This window comes from Bidens hawaiensis, unplaced genomic scaffold (genome assembly GCF_021521415.1).
Source record: "Bidens hawaiensis isolate Kalapana, Puna unplaced genomic scaffold, B.hawaiensis_p1.1 tig00002477_1, whole genome shotgun sequence".
NCBI classification, from domain to species: Eukaryota; Viridiplantae; Streptophyta; class Magnoliopsida; order Asterales; family Asteraceae; genus Bidens; species Bidens hawaiensis.
The window spans coordinates 485,130-502,758 of NW_027491136.1; the positions used below are offsets into that span (position 1 = coordinate 485,130).

The 17,629-nt window shown below is 35.0% G+C and overlaps 2 protein-coding genes and 1 pseudogene across 2 annotated transcripts; 1 reads left to right on the forward strand and 2 right to left on the reverse strand.

Annotated features, from left to right (window-relative positions):
* Positions 1 to 5,328: 5,328 nt before the first annotated feature.
* LOC143619499 (BURP domain-containing protein 3-like) lies at positions 5,329 to 6,827 on the reverse strand. The gene is made up of 3 exons (XM_077091414.1): positions 6,786 to 6,827; positions 6,522 to 6,624; positions 5,329 to 5,876 (listed from the first exon to the last, which is right to left on the reverse strand). Exons 1-3 carry the CDS (start codon positions 6,825 to 6,827, stop codon positions 5,329 to 5,331), a joined length of 693 nt encoding a protein of 230 aa, XP_076947529.1.
* Positions 6,828 to 11,897: 5,070 nt separating this feature from the next.
* On the reverse strand, positions 11,898 to 12,844 carry LOC143619566 (BURP domain-containing protein 3 pseudogene; annotated as a pseudogene).
* Positions 12,845 to 14,817: 1,973 nt separating this feature from the next.
* LOC143619500 (large ribosomal subunit protein eL37x-like) lies at positions 14,818 to 17,379 on the forward strand. Its single transcript, XM_077091415.1, has 4 exons — positions 14,818 to 14,835; positions 15,810 to 15,945; positions 16,957 to 17,058; positions 17,210 to 17,379. Exons 1-4 carry the CDS (start codon positions 14,818 to 14,820, stop codon positions 17,254 to 17,256), a joined length of 303 nt encoding a protein of 100 aa, XP_076947530.1. The 3' UTR covers positions 17,257 to 17,379.
* The last annotated feature ends 250 nt before the right edge of the window (positions 17,380 to 17,629 follow it).

The window sequence follows — 17,629 nt, forward strand, 5'->3', positions numbered from 1 at the left end:
ATATGATTGGGGATAGGACACGATAGTGTCTAAAAATAATAAAAGTATTAATTGTACATCTATTAAACCGACAAAAAGTAATGTTGTGGTTTTGTATTTTTTCACATATATAGGACCGACGTTTCAGCTTTAAATTTGTAAAGACAAGACAATTGCTTGCAAGATAAAAGAGTAGGACCGACGTTTCGGCTTTATATTTGTAAACATGTGAGACCTGACCACCGGTTCAATCGAGAATACACTAGCTTACCAAGACACCCCTCAATCTGTAGATTCCGTGTTGCATGAATACCTTTTAAATGCTGTTTTAAACTCACTCTTTGTTTCGTGTCAAACTAAATCAATAATCGGATAAGACATGTTCGCTTACTTCATGTTGTTGGGATTAATTGGTTTTGTTCATAAGTCTTTATTTGCATTTTGTATGGAATAAGTTTGGCTTCAAAGTCTCATGTGGATGTTGAAGACTAAAGTATTTATTTATGGTTTTATTATATGTTTTAGTTAGTTGATTAACCAGTCAGAATTGGTTTGTAGTTTGACGGAAAACTCTGGAAGTATCCTTTGAGAATTGCAAGTTGGATAAAAGAGTGAGTCATGATTTACCGGTTCTTTAGTAGTTAGTTCCTATTTTATTGTTATGTTTCTATCGTTTCTTTTGTTTGTAAGGCTATATATAGCCCAATGCTTTAATTAATAAAGTGTGCATTTACTTCTTTTACCTACTCTTTACATATGCTTTATTGTTAACTCTATTTTGTTTCCATATTCATATACAAAACCCTTTCAAGTTCTCAGTGTTCTTATTTCTTTCAAGCTTGATATCCAACACATGTGACACAGATGCAAATCTCCATATTGTATATTGGATATCGGATAATATAAGAAAGAGGAATATGATGTTTTAAACATATGAAAAGATAGATAGCAAAGTCACTTAAATATGCAACGAAATACAAAGCCGGAAAATGATTAACAAACTAGCTTAAGACACGTACTAAATATTCAGCTAACAACCCGGCCTAGACTTACTAGATTCTTGAAACACACGCATACACACATGATCATGTGTTTTCTACTGAAGTTGTTAATATGGAACCCAAACAACATGGTCTTCTGATAAGAAATGGCAAATAGGAACACCCGGTTTCACTTTAAGCGCTTGAAACGCCAAATTTTCCGGGTTCCATTTCGCAGTGTCAGTATGGCAAACCGTCACCGCGTTCACTTTCACACCATCCACACCCACCATAGAAACCGCATAAGTGTCGGTACCAACGAGTTTATGGCAAAAGAAGACCGCATGAGCGTAGCCTTGCTTATGACAAACCACTTAGCTTTTCAACCACTTCTATTTTATATTAAAGAAAAAGAATAAATTCTAATATTATGAATTATTCTTTCCTTCCTTCAAATCATCACAATCATTACACTCATTGATTTCCCGTAATTGCGTATCTCATTCAATAGTATTGCGTATCTCATTCAATAGTAATTTGTAACTGCATATTGTCTTTCCTTGATTTTAGTTTTCTTCTTGTATTTATATGTAAACTTATCAATGAGAATTATGCAATTGACCACAATATCAATTACTTAATAGGTATCAAGAGCTTGTTAGTTCTTATTCTACTTTTTTATTATTATTTTTTTTTGATGAAAACTTCTCACCATTTGCAATCACGTCCAACCCTTCATCCATTTCTTGTATTTTGCTCACCATTATCATCCTTCTACCATCACTATTTAGCCCACCTTCCTCATCAAAATTTATGGGAATGTCGACCGATTCTTCCACAAATTGGCTATTTGATAGTGGAGCATCACATCACGTGACAAATGATTTAACCGCATTGTCCCATCATGCACCATATGATGGTACTGAAGAACTCATTATTGGTGACGATTCGTCACTCACAATCACTCAAATTGGCTCGCTCGTAATTTATACTAAAACCACCCCACTTGTACTAAAACATGTTATTTGTGTCCCTTCTATCTCTCGAAGTATTATCTCAATTTCTCGTTTATGTAGCGACAACAACTTTGTAATCAAGTTTTTTGACTCGGTTTCTGTCATAAAAGATCGTACTTCCAAACTCCCGCTACTTAAACTAATGACAACCAACGGAATGTATGAACTTCGCTCCTCCGTTCGTCCGGTGGTGTTCACTCTACAAACATCCAAGTATTGGCACCACATTTTGGGTCATCAAAATAATAAAACTTTAGAGCTTTTATCCTCTTTTAATTCTAGTATTTCTATTACAAAGAATAATTGCAACTCTTGTCACATTAACAAGAGTCATAAACTTCCCTTTTACCAATTCACTTTATCTTCTAATGCAACTCTAGAATTAATTTTCTCTGATTTTTGGTCCTCACTTCTTGCTTTTTTTGATGGATACAAATATTATATTATATTTGTAAATCATTTCACCAAATACACATGGTTTTATCCCCTAAAAAGTAAATCTGATTCTCTCTCAACTTTCATACGTTTTCAAAACTTGGTTGAAAATTTTTTTCAAACCACAATAAAACAACTCTTTTCTAATAATGGAGGAGAGCATATAAAACTTTCTTCTCACCTTCAATCTCGAGGTATATCACACCTTACTTCCCCCCCTCACACACCCGAACACAATGGATATGCCGAGCGTAGACACCGACATATTGTCGAAACCGGCTTATCTCTTATTTCACATGCTAAACTCCCCCTTCATTATTGGCCTTTTGCCTTCACTACCGCTGTTTATCTTATAAACCGTCTCCCCACACCAACCCTTAAAAATACTTCACCATATCACAACTTTTTAATACACACCCAAACTATGAAAAACTAAGAAGTTTTGGTTGCCTATGCTACCCGTGGCTCCATCCCTATTCTCCACACAAACTACATCCAAAATCTAAACCTTGTATTTTTGTTGGTTACTCTTCTTCTCAAAGCGCATATTATGTACTTGATCCACTCACAAACAAAACTTACATCTCTAGACATGTGAAGTTTATTGAAAATGAATTCCCTTATGAGACTGTCACCAACAACAAATTCTTACCTCCTGATCCAGCAACTTGGTTGCCCATTAGCCTACCTATTTTATCCACCACAAATCCTAATCCCACCACAAATAATTCAGCCAACATCCACACGACCTCACCTCCATCACAAACTCCACCTAATAACACCTCACCCAACCATGATATACACATATCCGAGATAACAGAACCCATCTTACAAAATGATTCCACAACTACTCATCACCAAAATCAAAGTCAACATTCAAACTCCTCCACAAATTCCCCCGCATCAAATACGATTTCCTCCCCCACATCAAATTCCATTCCCACCGCCACAAACTCACCAAAATTCGCAAACTACCCCTGCCCCTCCATCAATTCCCATAGCAGATTCCATTCCCACCGCCACAAACTCACCACCATCCGCAACTCACCAAAATTCCCAAACTACCCCCGCTCCTCCGTCAATTCCCGTTGCTCGTGTTCGTAAACCAAATCCGCGTTATCACAATCCGAACTTCCAATTGTATTGTGCCACAAATGGTCCAATAACAGAACCAGCTACCATAACTCAAGCCCTCAAACACCCATTATGGCGCAATGCTATGACGGAAGAACATCAAGCTTTATTAAAGAATGAAACATGGATCCTTGTACCCTCCCACAACTGCCTCCAACCTTGTTGCGAGTAAATGGGTTTTCCGAACAAAATATAAACCTGATGGCTCTGTAGACCGACTAAAAGCGCGTCTAGTCGCGAAAGGTTTTCATCAACGACCTGGAATCGATTATGCCAAAACCTTTAGCCCTGTCGTCAAACCGGCTACCCTTCGCCTCATCCTCTCTCTAGCCGTGTCACATCGGTGGAAACTTCGCCAACTCGATGCTAGTAATGCATTCCTTCAAGGTCCCTTGACCGAAGATGTATTCATGGCCCAACCTCCTGGGTTTATTGATCCATCGTTCCCGTCTCAAGTTTGCAAATTAAACAAAGCCATCTATGGGCTTCGCCAAGCATCCCGAGCATGGTACGAAGAACTCAAAACATATCTTCACTTTAAAATTTTCAAACCCACCATCTCCGACCCATCGTTATTCATTCACAACTCCGGTTTTCTCCAATTTTCATTCTTGTATATGTTGATGATATCATCATCACCGGACCATCTCCTCAAAACATCGATAATTTCATAAAAAATCTAGCCACTAAATTCTCTCTCAAGGACCTCGAGGACCTAACCTGCTTTCTAGGAGTCGAGGTTCTTCCTCATCCTCACGGTCTTCTTCTATCCCAAACCAAATATATCAATGATATATTACAACGCGCCAAAATGAGTGATTGTAAACCCGCAACCACACCAATAACTTGTTATGAACCCATCACCTTGCATGGTGGCACACCTTTATCCACACCCACAGATTACCGAGCTATAGTGGGATCACTACAGTACCTATCTCATACACGACTTGACGTGGCTTTCACTGTCAACAAGCTATCTCAGTTTATGCATACTCCAACATCAATGCATAGGAGTGCTTTGAAAAGATTACTACGATATCTTCATGGCTCGATGCATAAAGGTCTCTTGCTTCGAAGTACATCTCCAATACAACTTCACGCCTTTACGGACGCTGATTGGGCGGGTGACAAAGACAACTATCGAAGCACCACCAGTTACATCGTGTGCCTTGGCTCCAATCCCATTTCTTGGAGCTCCAAACGGCAAAGCACCCTAGCCCGTTCATCAACCGAGGCGGAAATTCGGGCCGTAGCCTCGACTACAACCGAAGTTATATGGATAAAATCTCTTATGCATGAATTGGGATTTAGCTCTGTGACGACACCCACAATATTTTGTGACAACTTAAGTGCAACGCAATATTCTGCCAACCCGGTTTTTCACTCTCGAATGAAGCATCTAGCTCTCGACTTTCATTTCGTCCGCGAGAAGGTTCATAGTCGGTCTATAAGGGTAACACATATTTCCGGGGACGATCAACTAGCTGATGCACTTACCAAGCCGCTCCTACGGTCACGTTTTATCAACTAATTTCCAAGATTGGACTCGTCCAACGACCGTCAATCTTGAGGGAGCATATTAAGGAAAAAGAATAAATTCAAATATTATGAATTATTCTTTCCTTCCTTCAAATCATCACAATCATTACAGTCATTCATTGCCCGTGATTGCATATCTCATTCAATAGTAATTTGTAACTGCATATTTTCTTTCCTTGATTTTAGTTTTCTTCTTGTATTTATATGTAAACTTATCAATGAGAATTATGCAATTGACCACAATATCAATTACTTAATATTTTATACTTGTGTGACAATGCACTTTCTTTACCATTAATTACCTCGGTCGAAATCGCTTTCACATTTTTACCTAAATTTATAGTGGCGAAATCGACCATGGATTCCAATGAAGTTGCACAATATGTTACTTCTTCGCTTTCGTTGTCTTTGTTCTCGCAATCTTTAAGCATTTGTTTCATGTCTTCGGCTTCCATCGAGTTGGATTTGATCAAGAAATGGTTGTAGATTTGTGGTATATTGGTCGATGAAAAGGGTACCGAGTCAGCGATTTCTCGAGGCAAAAGCATGGATCTTAGGTTGTTGTTGTTGGTAAAATGTAGGGTCATTTCTGCACCTTGATTCAAATTGTTTTGCAAGAAGGCCAAGGCTAGAAATGGATTATCATTTAGGTTATTTGTTTGGTCATCTTCGGACGATGGAGCATCGTAGCGCCGACGAAATGGGTTCTCTAGAGAAACCGGAGCGTCATAGCGACAACGAAATGGATTCTCTAGAGAAACCGGGGCGTCATAGCGACGACGAAATGGATTCTCTAGAGAAACCGGAGCGTCATAGCGTCGTTAAAATGGATTCTCTAGAGAAACTTCTTGGTGGCCAACACGACCGATACCAACCTTTCCGTCTACAAAATAACATTTTATGTAAGTTAAAATATGGCTACTCTTGATTTGTACACAAGCACTAGTTGTTCGGACTTCATTGACATCAATATGACATATGACTCGTATTGGTGTTGGTCTAGTCATATAAAATAACATATCAATCATATAGTTCTATACGAGTCATATAGGGCAAAAATACGCGTCCATACGAGTTATATTTGGTCATCTGAGTCATATGACAGTCCCAGTCGTATCTACCTATATAACTCTAAGACAATATGTAGTGGGCCGACAAATACCTAATTTTGGGGCGACATGTGGCAAGAACATCGCCCCCAACGATAAGAGGGATGACATGTATTTGTCGCCGGGTGCCGTTGGAAGAATATTATTATTTTATTAAAGGGGATTTTTGAGCTACAACACCACTTCACCTCTACAAGGCTAAGATAATTGTTTATCCATTTGTTGACGTGATGTCACACGTTAAAAATCGTTCTCAATTTGTAGCCCCCACTACACATATTATAAGCACCCTAAAATATGTTAATGAACAAAAAATATTATGAATTAACCTGTAATTAAAGATTCCTTGATTGCTTTTGGCATAGGAGTGTCTGGCAACACATACTTCCGGTACACTTCAGGACTCAATGCATCACTTCCCACAAGTGCTACCTGATAACCAAACCACAATATTCAAACACATATTTAGCTTGAAAAATTACTTAATTTTTTGTGTGTATGTTATGCAATGTGTTGGTTTCTAAAGTTTAATTATGTGTTTCATTGTTTTTGTTATATTGTAAATTTTGATAATGAAAGATGAATACACTTACAGAAAGAAGCGTATAACAACCGAGGAGATGACTGAACCTCATTGGAGACAATGAAACTCAGGATTAAGATTTTGATGGTGTTTGAAGATTTGGTTTGATGACTAGCTAGTTTATAAAGTGGGAGATGAAGTTGATCATGCATGCATACTGTAACACTCACCAAATAGATAAGGACCACTACAGTTTGGGCCACCACCACGTACATGTACTGTGATCACGTGACATATGAATTAAGATATACTAAATACTTGTGATAAACGTGCTAGCATGTTTTGTATTGATAGGTTAAAATAGGCCTCATGTATTTAAATAGTTCACCGGTACTTAAAGACTTAAGAGCATCCACAACGAGATGAAAACCTCTTGTCCGGATCTATACAGTAAAGGACGGACAAAAAGAGGCATACGAGCCGTGTTGTTCGTCCTCATGTATTTAAACATGTCACCTAAAGAACATGTTGGAGCATAATTCAAACATTTGAAGGTTCTTGACCTTTGCAACTTCATGTTGAACATGTGATAAACTTTGTATCCAACCTTCATTTCAATAAAAAGGCCATCCAATTTCATCTCACTATCTAACTTCTTAATAAGACAACAAAAAATAATTAAAAGTTTTTTTTTTTAAAAAGATTGTTATTTGCATTTGACACATTATATACATAATATTATTATAAGAAGTTTGATGTCAAAAAAGAATTTTTTAATATTTTATTAGTTGTGTTTTGTTTTTAAGTGAATTATTTTGGTGCATAGTCAAATATGATATCTTGGTATGTTGGTTGATATGAAGTTTGCAAATATTTGATAAACTAGAAAATAAAATACTACGCAGGATCGAGACATCTATAAACAAGAATTCTTGATATTTATTTTGGTTAATTGGAGACTCCTTTTTCTTTGAATAGATTTTTTTTTTGAGTGGGGGGGGGGGGGGGGTGGTTATTTATTTATTTTTTATAATTATTTTATTTGTTTTTTTTTGTTTAGATATGCTAATATAAATATGAGTTTTGGTGTCACAAGTACCCCATTGGGTCACTTGGTGGAAGACATTTTTTTTTTGCTATGATTTTGTTCCAGTACCATAACGAACATGATGAAAACGACCAAATTTACGTAGACTCACTGCGTTCGGTTTAGTTCCAGTAACATAACGATTGTAACGAAAACGGATCGGATGCCGATTTTTTAGTTCCAGTACCGTAACGAATGTGACGGAAACCGACCGAATTTGTGTAGACTCTCCACCTCAACCTTCGGGATCGACAACGATCGGGTTTTATCAACGCTTGAGTTTACTAACCGACTCTACCTCATTGCTCCACCTAAATTTTTAGAATTTTTTTGTTTTAAACCGATAGAATTTGCGTCAACTTACCGCCTCAACGCTTGGGTTTATCACCGTCCGAGTTATACCAACATAAAATACAGCCCAAATTAGCATCAATAAGTTAGTAGGTTGAAATTATTGCCTAATCCACCACTTAATGGTAGTTGTAAATTCTGATTAGCTAGTTGCAGTAATGGACAAATAATCACATATTTAGATTACATGCAAAGCTAGACAAGAGATGTGAGACTAGAGAAAGTCAGTCTTGAGTATTGTGAGTAAGGCGAAGGAGAGTACATCCGTTTTTAAGAGTCCAATCGTTTTATATTATTGCGATGTTCTAATTTGTTAAAAATATTAGTAAAATGCTTTGAAATTTTAAAAATAAAGGTTCACTTAAATTTCACCTCTCATAAAATCATTATACATATTTATAGGAAGTCTGAGAGTAAAATCCCATCCTCACAAAAGAAAAAAATAAACAAATAAATAAAATCTCACTAAACATTTATGTGATTTAACACACATTTTAAGATGGCTTGCGTTATACAAACACCATCTTGGTTATCCATACACTACTTGAGGCATTTAAGAGTCGTATAGAACCAGAATTGAGTCAGTTTGTATCGGCAATTTTCACTTTCGGTTCCTGGTGCCTCGTATGGGCTTATGCAGCTCGTGTAAACACAAATTTAGCCCGCAAACTAATTTTATAGTGTCATATAGACCCTATATGATTTATGTAGGTTTTATATTGTGTTAGGCTTCATACGAGCTGTTGAAGCTATATACGACTCGTACAGGGCTACACAAGTTATATAGGCAGCAAATAGCTTTCTCTTTGTTCCTTATCTATACTTGTAAGTAATATATAGCATATACGAGTCGTAAAGACCTGCATAGAAAACATAAGAGTGATGTTTGTAAACTTTGTAATTTGTATATAGCATTCCTTTAAATTCACCATTTCTGTGATTTAAAAAGAGAGAAAAACCACTTTCATCCATTCTATTATTGGTAAAAATATCTCCAATCAATCACTTTTCACGAAGATCAAAAGCACCACGTGAAGAGAGGAATCTATGAAAAGGACTTATCATCCACCAAGTCCAATACAAATATCAAAACCAAAAAATCAATGGTTTAAAAATCAGTTTTTTACTCGTACGGGATTGGGTAAAAATAGGGGTGCAAACGAGCCGAGCTGCTCGCGAGCTGTTCGAGATCGGCTCGTTAAAAAGCTCGATCGAGTCGAGCTTAATCAAGCCCGAGCCCGAGCTCGAGCCTTAAAAATAAGCTCGTTTAATAAACGAGCCCAAGCCTTAGCTTCTCTTATCGAGCTCGAGCAGGCTCGCGAGCCTAAACGAGCCTGTCATTTATATAATTTATATATATATATATATATAATAATTATTAATTAATATATAATTTTATAAAAATATATAAAAATAATTATAATTATATAAAATAATTGATAAATAGTAAACGAGCCGAGCCCGAGTTGTGCTCGAGCTTCAAAAAGCTGCTCACGAGCCGAGCTCGAGCTTTGAAAATAGAGCTCGAAACGAGCCGAGCTCGAGCCTAGACGAGCTCGGGCTCGGCTTGTTTGCACCCCTAGGTAAAAATAGTGCAACCAGTTGAACAGGGTTATGTCGGAAGGTTTAACCGGTTGAATTGTTTACCTTATAATTTCCTATAAATGCAACTTAACTCCAAAAAGAACCTAAAAGTAAATGATTTCATAACAAAAATAATCCAAAAGCTAATCCATATTAAAAATAATAATTCAAAAGCACTCAATTTTATAAAAGAGTCATAAAGTTTACACGTTTGATGCTAATTGTTAGATTAAAAGTAATTTTGATAAAATATGGGTCGTAAATATAAAAAATTTCTCGGACTTAAAATCAGTTTGACGAAACCGTTGGTACGATGTTTTAGCAAACCGGCCAAAGATACCGGGCTAAAAATACCGGTTTGTTGTGCGAAATCTGGTTTAACTGGTTCAGCCGACTGGTTTAAACCGGTGTTTAAAACACTAAAAATAGATGAGGTAAATTGATTAATTATAAATGGTAAAGTTAAAATACAAAGGATAACAAAAATAAGAAGGGTGAGAATGAATCTAACCTATTAATTTTATATTTGAATGATTGAGATTAATTTAAGATAATAAATTGATGGGAATGACATAAAGGTAATAACCCACTTTTGTTGAATTTCACTTTCCGCATGCAAGACACTTGACAATTCCACCATCGAAAACGTCCATAACTTTTTCATACAATCACCAGTTTTTAAAAACATTCACCATAATAGCAAGCGTTTTTTATCTTTAATATGAGTATCATATTGTTATATAAAAATTAAAAAAAAATTAGTGAGTTTATTATGTTGTGTTATTGGTTGTTCATTTTGTTTTTTAATTGGGTTTTTCTATGCATTGTGTCATAGATTTTAGTCATTTCGTTATCAATTGGTACTCATATTAAAGATAAAAATTATAACAAATATTATATCATTGTGTTTTTTCATTTATCATTATTCTTTGTTCTTTCTACTTATCATTGTGTTTTAGTCATTGTGTAACACGCTCATTTTCTTTTGTTCAGGACTGACACGTGGCATTCACTTAATTTGAGAAAAAAAAGGTATTACTTTCATTGTGTATTGCAATATGTAGTTTCCATTGTGTTATACGTTTCAGGTCATTGTGTTATATGTATTCACCATTGTGTTTTACGTTTCAGGTCATTGTGCTATATGTATTCATTATTGTGTTTTACGTTTCAGGTTATTATGTTATTATATATATTCATTATTGTGTTTTATGTATTAGATAATTTGTTGTTATTTTATCATTACATTTACGTATTATTATTACACAACGATATTATTAACATTAAAAAACACAATGATGATTTGAAAGCCACAATGATGAAAAAAATACAATGACAAGCGTAAAGACACAATGACGAACAAAAAAACACAATGACGTAATTTTTGTTTTAGTTTTTATATAACAAAGTCATACTCATATTAAAAATAAAAAACGCTTGTTATTATGGTGATTTTTGTTTTAAAAACTAACATTATATGAAAAAGTTGTAGATGTTTTAAAATGATACGGGAATTGACACGCGACTTGTATGTGGAGAGAAAATATATGCAATTACTTTTTTACCCTTTTTTGTTTGGTCCTCACTTGTCACATGCCAATTAATTACGGCTTATCACACTTCTAATTTTTTTTATTAACCTTTGTAGAATAACTCATGGTTAAAAGATCGATATTGGGTCTCATTTGAGACTTGTGAAAAACAGGTTTTAAATGCCGTAAATAAGCAATAAGACAGGTGGTATATCAAATTTATATATTTAATCTATAATCATTTTAGTTTTATAAATTATTCTTACAGAACATAATAACAACTCTATAGAAAAAGATCTCACAAAACATTTGTTATTGACTTGTATTGAATTATAACATGAACCCTAAAGCACTTTAACATTGGGCCGGACCTAAAATTGCATTTATATTTTATATATTTATACCATTGATCAATTTTCTGGAGGTAGACAGTTTTAAACAAATAAAAAAAATATTCAAGATAACGCTTATTCTTAAAAAAAAGTAAAAGTTTACTGCTAGCTTGTTTATAAATTAATAGAAATAAACTAGTTTAATTGTTAACCTTATAGATTATTCTTGAAGTACACACATATTAGCTAACACACACAATATGAAGTACACACATGTTAACCTTATAGATTATTCTTGAAGTACACACATATTAGCTAACACACACAATAGGACATATTTTCTACCAACATTATTAATATGGAATCCAAACAACGTGATCTTCAGGCAAGAAATGGCAAACAGGAACACTTCCTGGTTTTACTTTAAGCACTTGAAACGCCAAATGTTTCGGGTTCCATCTCGCAGTGTCAATATGGCAAACTGCCACCGCCTCCACTTTCACTCCATCCACGCCCATCATAGAAACCGCATACACTCGAGTACCAACAGTTTTATGGCAATAAAAGACCGCGTACGCGTAGTTTTGCTTATGGCAAACCACAACATTATTTTCACTTAGCTTTTTAACCATTTCCATTTTGTACTTTTGTAGCAATGTGCTTTTTTCACCATTAATTACCTCAGTCGAAATCGCTTTCACTTTTTCACCTAACTTTGTAGTAGTGAAATCGATCATGGATTCTAATGAAGTCGCACAATGTTTTTCTTCCCCTTCATTGGCTTTGTTCTCGCATTCTTTAAGTGTTTGCTTCATGTCTTCAGCTTGTATCGAGTTGGGTTTAATCGAGAAATGGTTGTAGATTTGTGGAAGTTTGTTTGATGAAAAGGGTATCGAATCCACGATTTTCCGTGGTAAAAACATTGATTTTTGGTCGTTTTTCGTGAAATGTAGGTTCATTTTTGTACCATGATGCAAGTCATTTTCCAAAAAAAACAACGCTACATTTGGATTATGTTTTAGCTCGTTTTTAGATGAACAATACCGGTTATAAGCAAATGGATCGTTCCGAGGATGTACCTGAGCATTAGATGCACCGAATGTGTAAAACAATTGATAGATTTCATGTTTTAGTAGATCCTTAGAAGCAGTAAACATGTGAAACCATTGAAAGAGATCATGTTTTAGCTCATACTTGGATGCACACTCCCCTTTATTCCACTATAAATCAACAAGATCTTTTAAAAAAATATATGCTAATTAAAATAATAAATAATTAAATATATTTAAACCTGTTAAAGATTCCTTGATTGCTTTTGGCATGAGAGTGTTTGGCAACACATTCTTCCAGTACACTTCAGGAGTCATTGAATGACATCCCACAAGTGCTACCTGATAACCAAACCATAGATAAAAAAAAAAGTTAAACTCCAAATTATACAAAGTGATATCTAGTATTAAAGCATATATGAATTATGAAACATATTTAGCTTGAAATAAAGGGGGATCACTAACATGAGTTAATACTACTATAATAGAAAAGAATTGTCTTTTCTGTATACTTTCCCCGGTTCCGTTGCTTCCGCAGGCTTTACGTAATCGATTGGATTATATAGATATCCCTTCAACACAACATAGGTCATCGAAAGGATCTCGGAGACCCGCCAAAAGCACGAAAGCCAGCATATTTCAGAAAACGAATTCCTGTTTGAAGAGTGTATAATCGCATGGATAAGCTCACACAAATTAATATCCGATTTAAAAAAAAGATATTATTTATAATTATGAAATAATATTATAGTAAAAAAATAAACGGGTCATGGGTCTCATCAAACCCAGATAACTTTTAAACTGGTTATAACATCTCATTTTTGTGAAACCCTCTAATCATCAAACCCTAAGTATATTATTAATTTCTTAACAATAAATAAAATTAAAATACAACAACATATATAAATATTAGAAACATAAAATGTAAAACAAACCCCGTAATCAAACCCTAAAATTTAATTTCTCAATATGTATTTAGTTACATTAGCGATTTTTTTTTAAAGTTTTAACTTAAATAAAAAATTTCACAAAATAATATCCAAGTTATAATAAATGAACATAAACGAATAAATATAAAAATTAAATAGATAATTCATTCAAAATTTCATTAAAAAATAAACATAACTCTACATAAAATAATCAAAATAGGTTCAAGTATATTATTAACTTCTTACAATAAATAAACTAAAATCCAAAAAAATACATTCACAAACCTCTGTAATACGGGGGATAGAAATTGGTAAGTAAATAAAAATGAAGTAGAAGAACTCTGATTCCAAATAAATAAATTCAAACTTGAAAAGGATCTTTCTGATTCTCGAAGAATAAGGAACAAGGGGATTGATCAAGAAAGATATTTTGTTCTTATTATAAGATCGTGATTGGATCTTATAATATACTATCAAACATACTAATAATAATAATTTCCGGTCTTCAACTTCAGTAACAACGGATATGATGATGGTGTTCAAACGATATATATACTTACATAAGCAAGCGCATAAAAACCGTGGAGAAGACTGAACCTTATTGGAGAGAAATGAAATTGGGGAGTTAGAATTTGATGATGTTTGATAATATATTAGGTTTGATGAAGAATATATAAAGTGGGAGATGAAGTTCATCATGCATAATGATAATGTAACACTCGCCAAATAATTAAGGACCACAACTTTTACGTACCGGTTACCACCACCAACATTATTAAAGCATCAGATGCTTCAAGTAGGGTAAAGTTGTGTGTTAAAAGGGTTGGTGGGTCAAACCCAAACATTATTTTGTATACCTTGGTTAACACTAATAACAAGCTGCGTTGCTAGCCTCTTTTGAATTACGAAACCAAGTCTTTTATAAACCACACTGATTGATCTTGTTACCCGTCTGCCTTCTATTTTGATGTAAAAGAATTTCATATTTCGATATAGTATAAAGTTTCTTACATATAAAACACTAGCACCGATCTCCTTCTCCATAAACCACCCCCTTAATTTGTGAATTAAAATCTCAAATCTTGATTGTTTCGTTATGCTCGTGTTTTTTCTACAAAGGTTTTCCAAATCCACTTATGACGGGATTTCAACCGTCCTCATCTATCTGACCTTTCAGATCTGACTCCGTACCTAATTAGGCTATCAAGGGCTGGAATTCGTGTCTTAACATGTTATAAATGACACGTCTAACACAAGTATCAAACATGAATACGACTAGTGTATCAATAAAGGAAAATATTGGAGTTTAGCCTACTAATTTTAATTACTTAAGAAAATACAGAAATCACACACCACACTTTTTTTAATTAACACCAAACATAGAGGTGCACATTCCGGTTAACCGGTTAATTTTCTAACCGGTTAATCTTTTGGCGGGAAATAACCGGTTAGCCTGGTTAATCGGGTCGGGTACTAAGCAGTTTTGAGACAAGAACTTCTACCCGATATAACCGGTTTCGGGTATAACCGAACGAGTTAACCGGTGACTAACCGGAAGAAAACCGGCTTTTTATAAAATAAACAAAATCGGTTAACAGGTTCGGTTAACCGGTGTCGAAAGTCAATAATATAAACCGGCGGGTGTAAATAAGTTAGTGATTGAACGATTACTAACCGGTTAGATTTCTGGTTAGAAACCGGTAGAGATGTACAGAAAAACCGGTTTGAGACCGATTCATGGCAAGCCGACACGAAACCGGTTCATGAACTGACCCAAACTACTGGTTTTGGTAGCGGTTTGAGGAAAACTGGTTAAACTGGTTCTAAACCGAACCAACCTAGAACAAGTTGACATCTCTTGCTTTTAAACCGGCTTTGACCATGCTTTGATTAAATTGGTTTGTTTTATAAACCAGTACTGTTTGGAAAAAAACCAGTTTTATACACCTCTAGAAATCAGTTAACCGGCTAGCTTGTAAGCCTTGTGCACCTCTAAATCTCTAACCGAACACAAGCCATCTTCATTTTAAAAGAGGCCCAAATCAGGCAATAGAAAAGCCCATTATCGCTATCAACATAAAACCCTAATTTCACTACCAACAGCCATCCCCTACAGCTTCATCTGCTTCTTCTTCTTGCAGAAATGGTAAATCCTTCATACATTCAATTCATTCAAAAGCTAATCAATTCGTAGTACTAACAATTTCAACTCTGCACCTATCAATCGAAGGGCAAAGGAACAGGAAGCTTCGGTAAGCGAAGGAACAAAACACACACGCTGTGTGTAAGGTGTGGACGCCGAAGCTTTCATTTGCAGAAGAGCCGATGCTCTGCTTGTGCCTATCCTGCTGCTCGCCTCAGAAAATGTAAATCTCTTTTATTTAGATCTACATTTCAGTATTATTATTATGTACATACATATGTTTTAGCCAATTAATTGTTATCTGCGTTTGTTAACCGGGATAAGATATGCTGCTTTTGTATTGACCTAGGTTACTTGTTTAATTTTGGTTTGGAGTATTTTGAAATAAAAAAAGGCTTTGACTGATACACAATTCATTTTTCTATTATAAGATGCATATTATCATCTGATCTGGTGATTAGCAAACTCACTCAACACATTATTAACCAAACTCCCGTTGCGGATGTGCGGCAAGTAGTTGAATTCTGTAAGGACGCGTTTGTTTCACAGAATTCGTGGGAATTCAAAGAATTGGAATGAAAATCCCATGACATGGCATGTTCATTTAGTTGGAATTGGAATCTTAATTCCATTTTGGTGTGTTCAGTTGTCAAAGAATGGAATTGGATTTCGATTCCTTCCAATTCCAATTCCTATTGGAATGTTCATATTCCAAATCCAATTCTTTCCAATTCCATTCCATTATGTGAAACGAACTCGCCCTAAATGTTAAATGGATAATGGATTTATATAATTCTAAACTGCTCATATTGGACACTTGTTGAAAACCGACAAATAGCTAAATCGGTCAGGTTTGGACAACGGGGTTTACAGTCTAACTTGCCCGCTAAACCGAACATGCCAAAATAATAACTTTTTGTGTGTATATATATCACGGGTACAATGCATATTAGTATTTGCCCAAATTATTTGGAGACCTAAAGCGAAATTAAAATTCGAGGCCTGTTTTTTTTTCTGAAGTATAATACTTTTTTTGTTCAAACTCTTAAAATCACTATCAATGGTTCTGTCTTATAATATAACTTAGTGTCACTGAATGCTTTTTATTGGTAATTACCCTTCTAAGCGGGATTATTGTTCGAGCGAGCAATCGTCTGTGTGGTTTATGTTTCTTTATTATTTGTCTAAAAGGATATTTAATTATTTAATTATTTTTATTTTTTTAATGCTTCAGATAACTGGAGCGAGAAGGCAATCAGAAGGAAGACCACAGGTACAGGTCGCATGCGTTACCTTCGCAACGTTCCCCGCAGGTTCAAAAGCAACTTCAAGGAAGGTAAGCTGGAAAATAAAACTGTAGTTATTGTTATTTTAATTTTTGATATATAATAATATAATAATGTTGATAAACAATTTGGTTTACATTTTTTGAAAGTTTAGAATTGAAAACTGAACCGAATATAACAAGATTTGATCTTGTTAAACAGGCACTCAAGCAAAACCAAGGACCAAAGGAGCTGTTTCCAGTGCTTAGTGAAGTAAACTTTTTGTAGTCTATATGGTTTAAAGAACCAATCTTGGGATGCTTGTTTGTTTACCGGAGCTTTTTATATGATTTTTGTTATTTATGAGCACTAGCATGTTAGTTTTTACTTTATATGGCAAAGTGTCTTTCTATTTATCAGTGTTGTAGAGGTGCACAAATCGGGTTTTTATAAAAACCAGGTAGAGATAAAACCGGTTTTGGGCAAGTTTCGATTTTTGTCTGGTTTTTTCTTATCGGTCTTAGCTAGTTTGGTTCTGGTTTTTGATTAATGACTAATAGATGTCTGTTTTGGTTCTGTTCTCTCCAAGGACCTGGAACCAGTTTGGATTGGTGGTTCAGATAGGGTTGTGTTTGGGTATGG

Coding starts and splice junctions, on each gene's coding strand:
- LOC143619499 (XM_077091414.1), bottom strand. CDS start 6,827: ATGAGGTTCAGTCATCTCCTCGGTTGTTATACGCTTCTTTCT. Junction 6,625..6,785: donor GTTGTTATACGCTTCTTTCT/GTAAGTGTATTC, acceptor TTTGGTTATCAG/GTAGCACTTGTGGGAAGTGA. Junction 5,877..6,521: donor CAAGGAATCTTTAATTACAG/GTTAATTCATAA, acceptor CGGTTTCTCTAG/AGAATCCATTTCGTCGTCGC.
- LOC143619500 (XM_077091415.1), top strand. Junction 15,946..16,956: donor TGCTGCTCGCCTCAGAAAAT/GTAAATCTCTTT, acceptor TTAATGCTTCAG/ATAACTGGAGCGAGAAGGCA. Junction 17,059..17,209: donor CAAAAGCAACTTCAAGGAAG/GTAAGCTGGAAA, acceptor CTTGTTAAACAG/GCACTCAAGCAAAACCAAGG.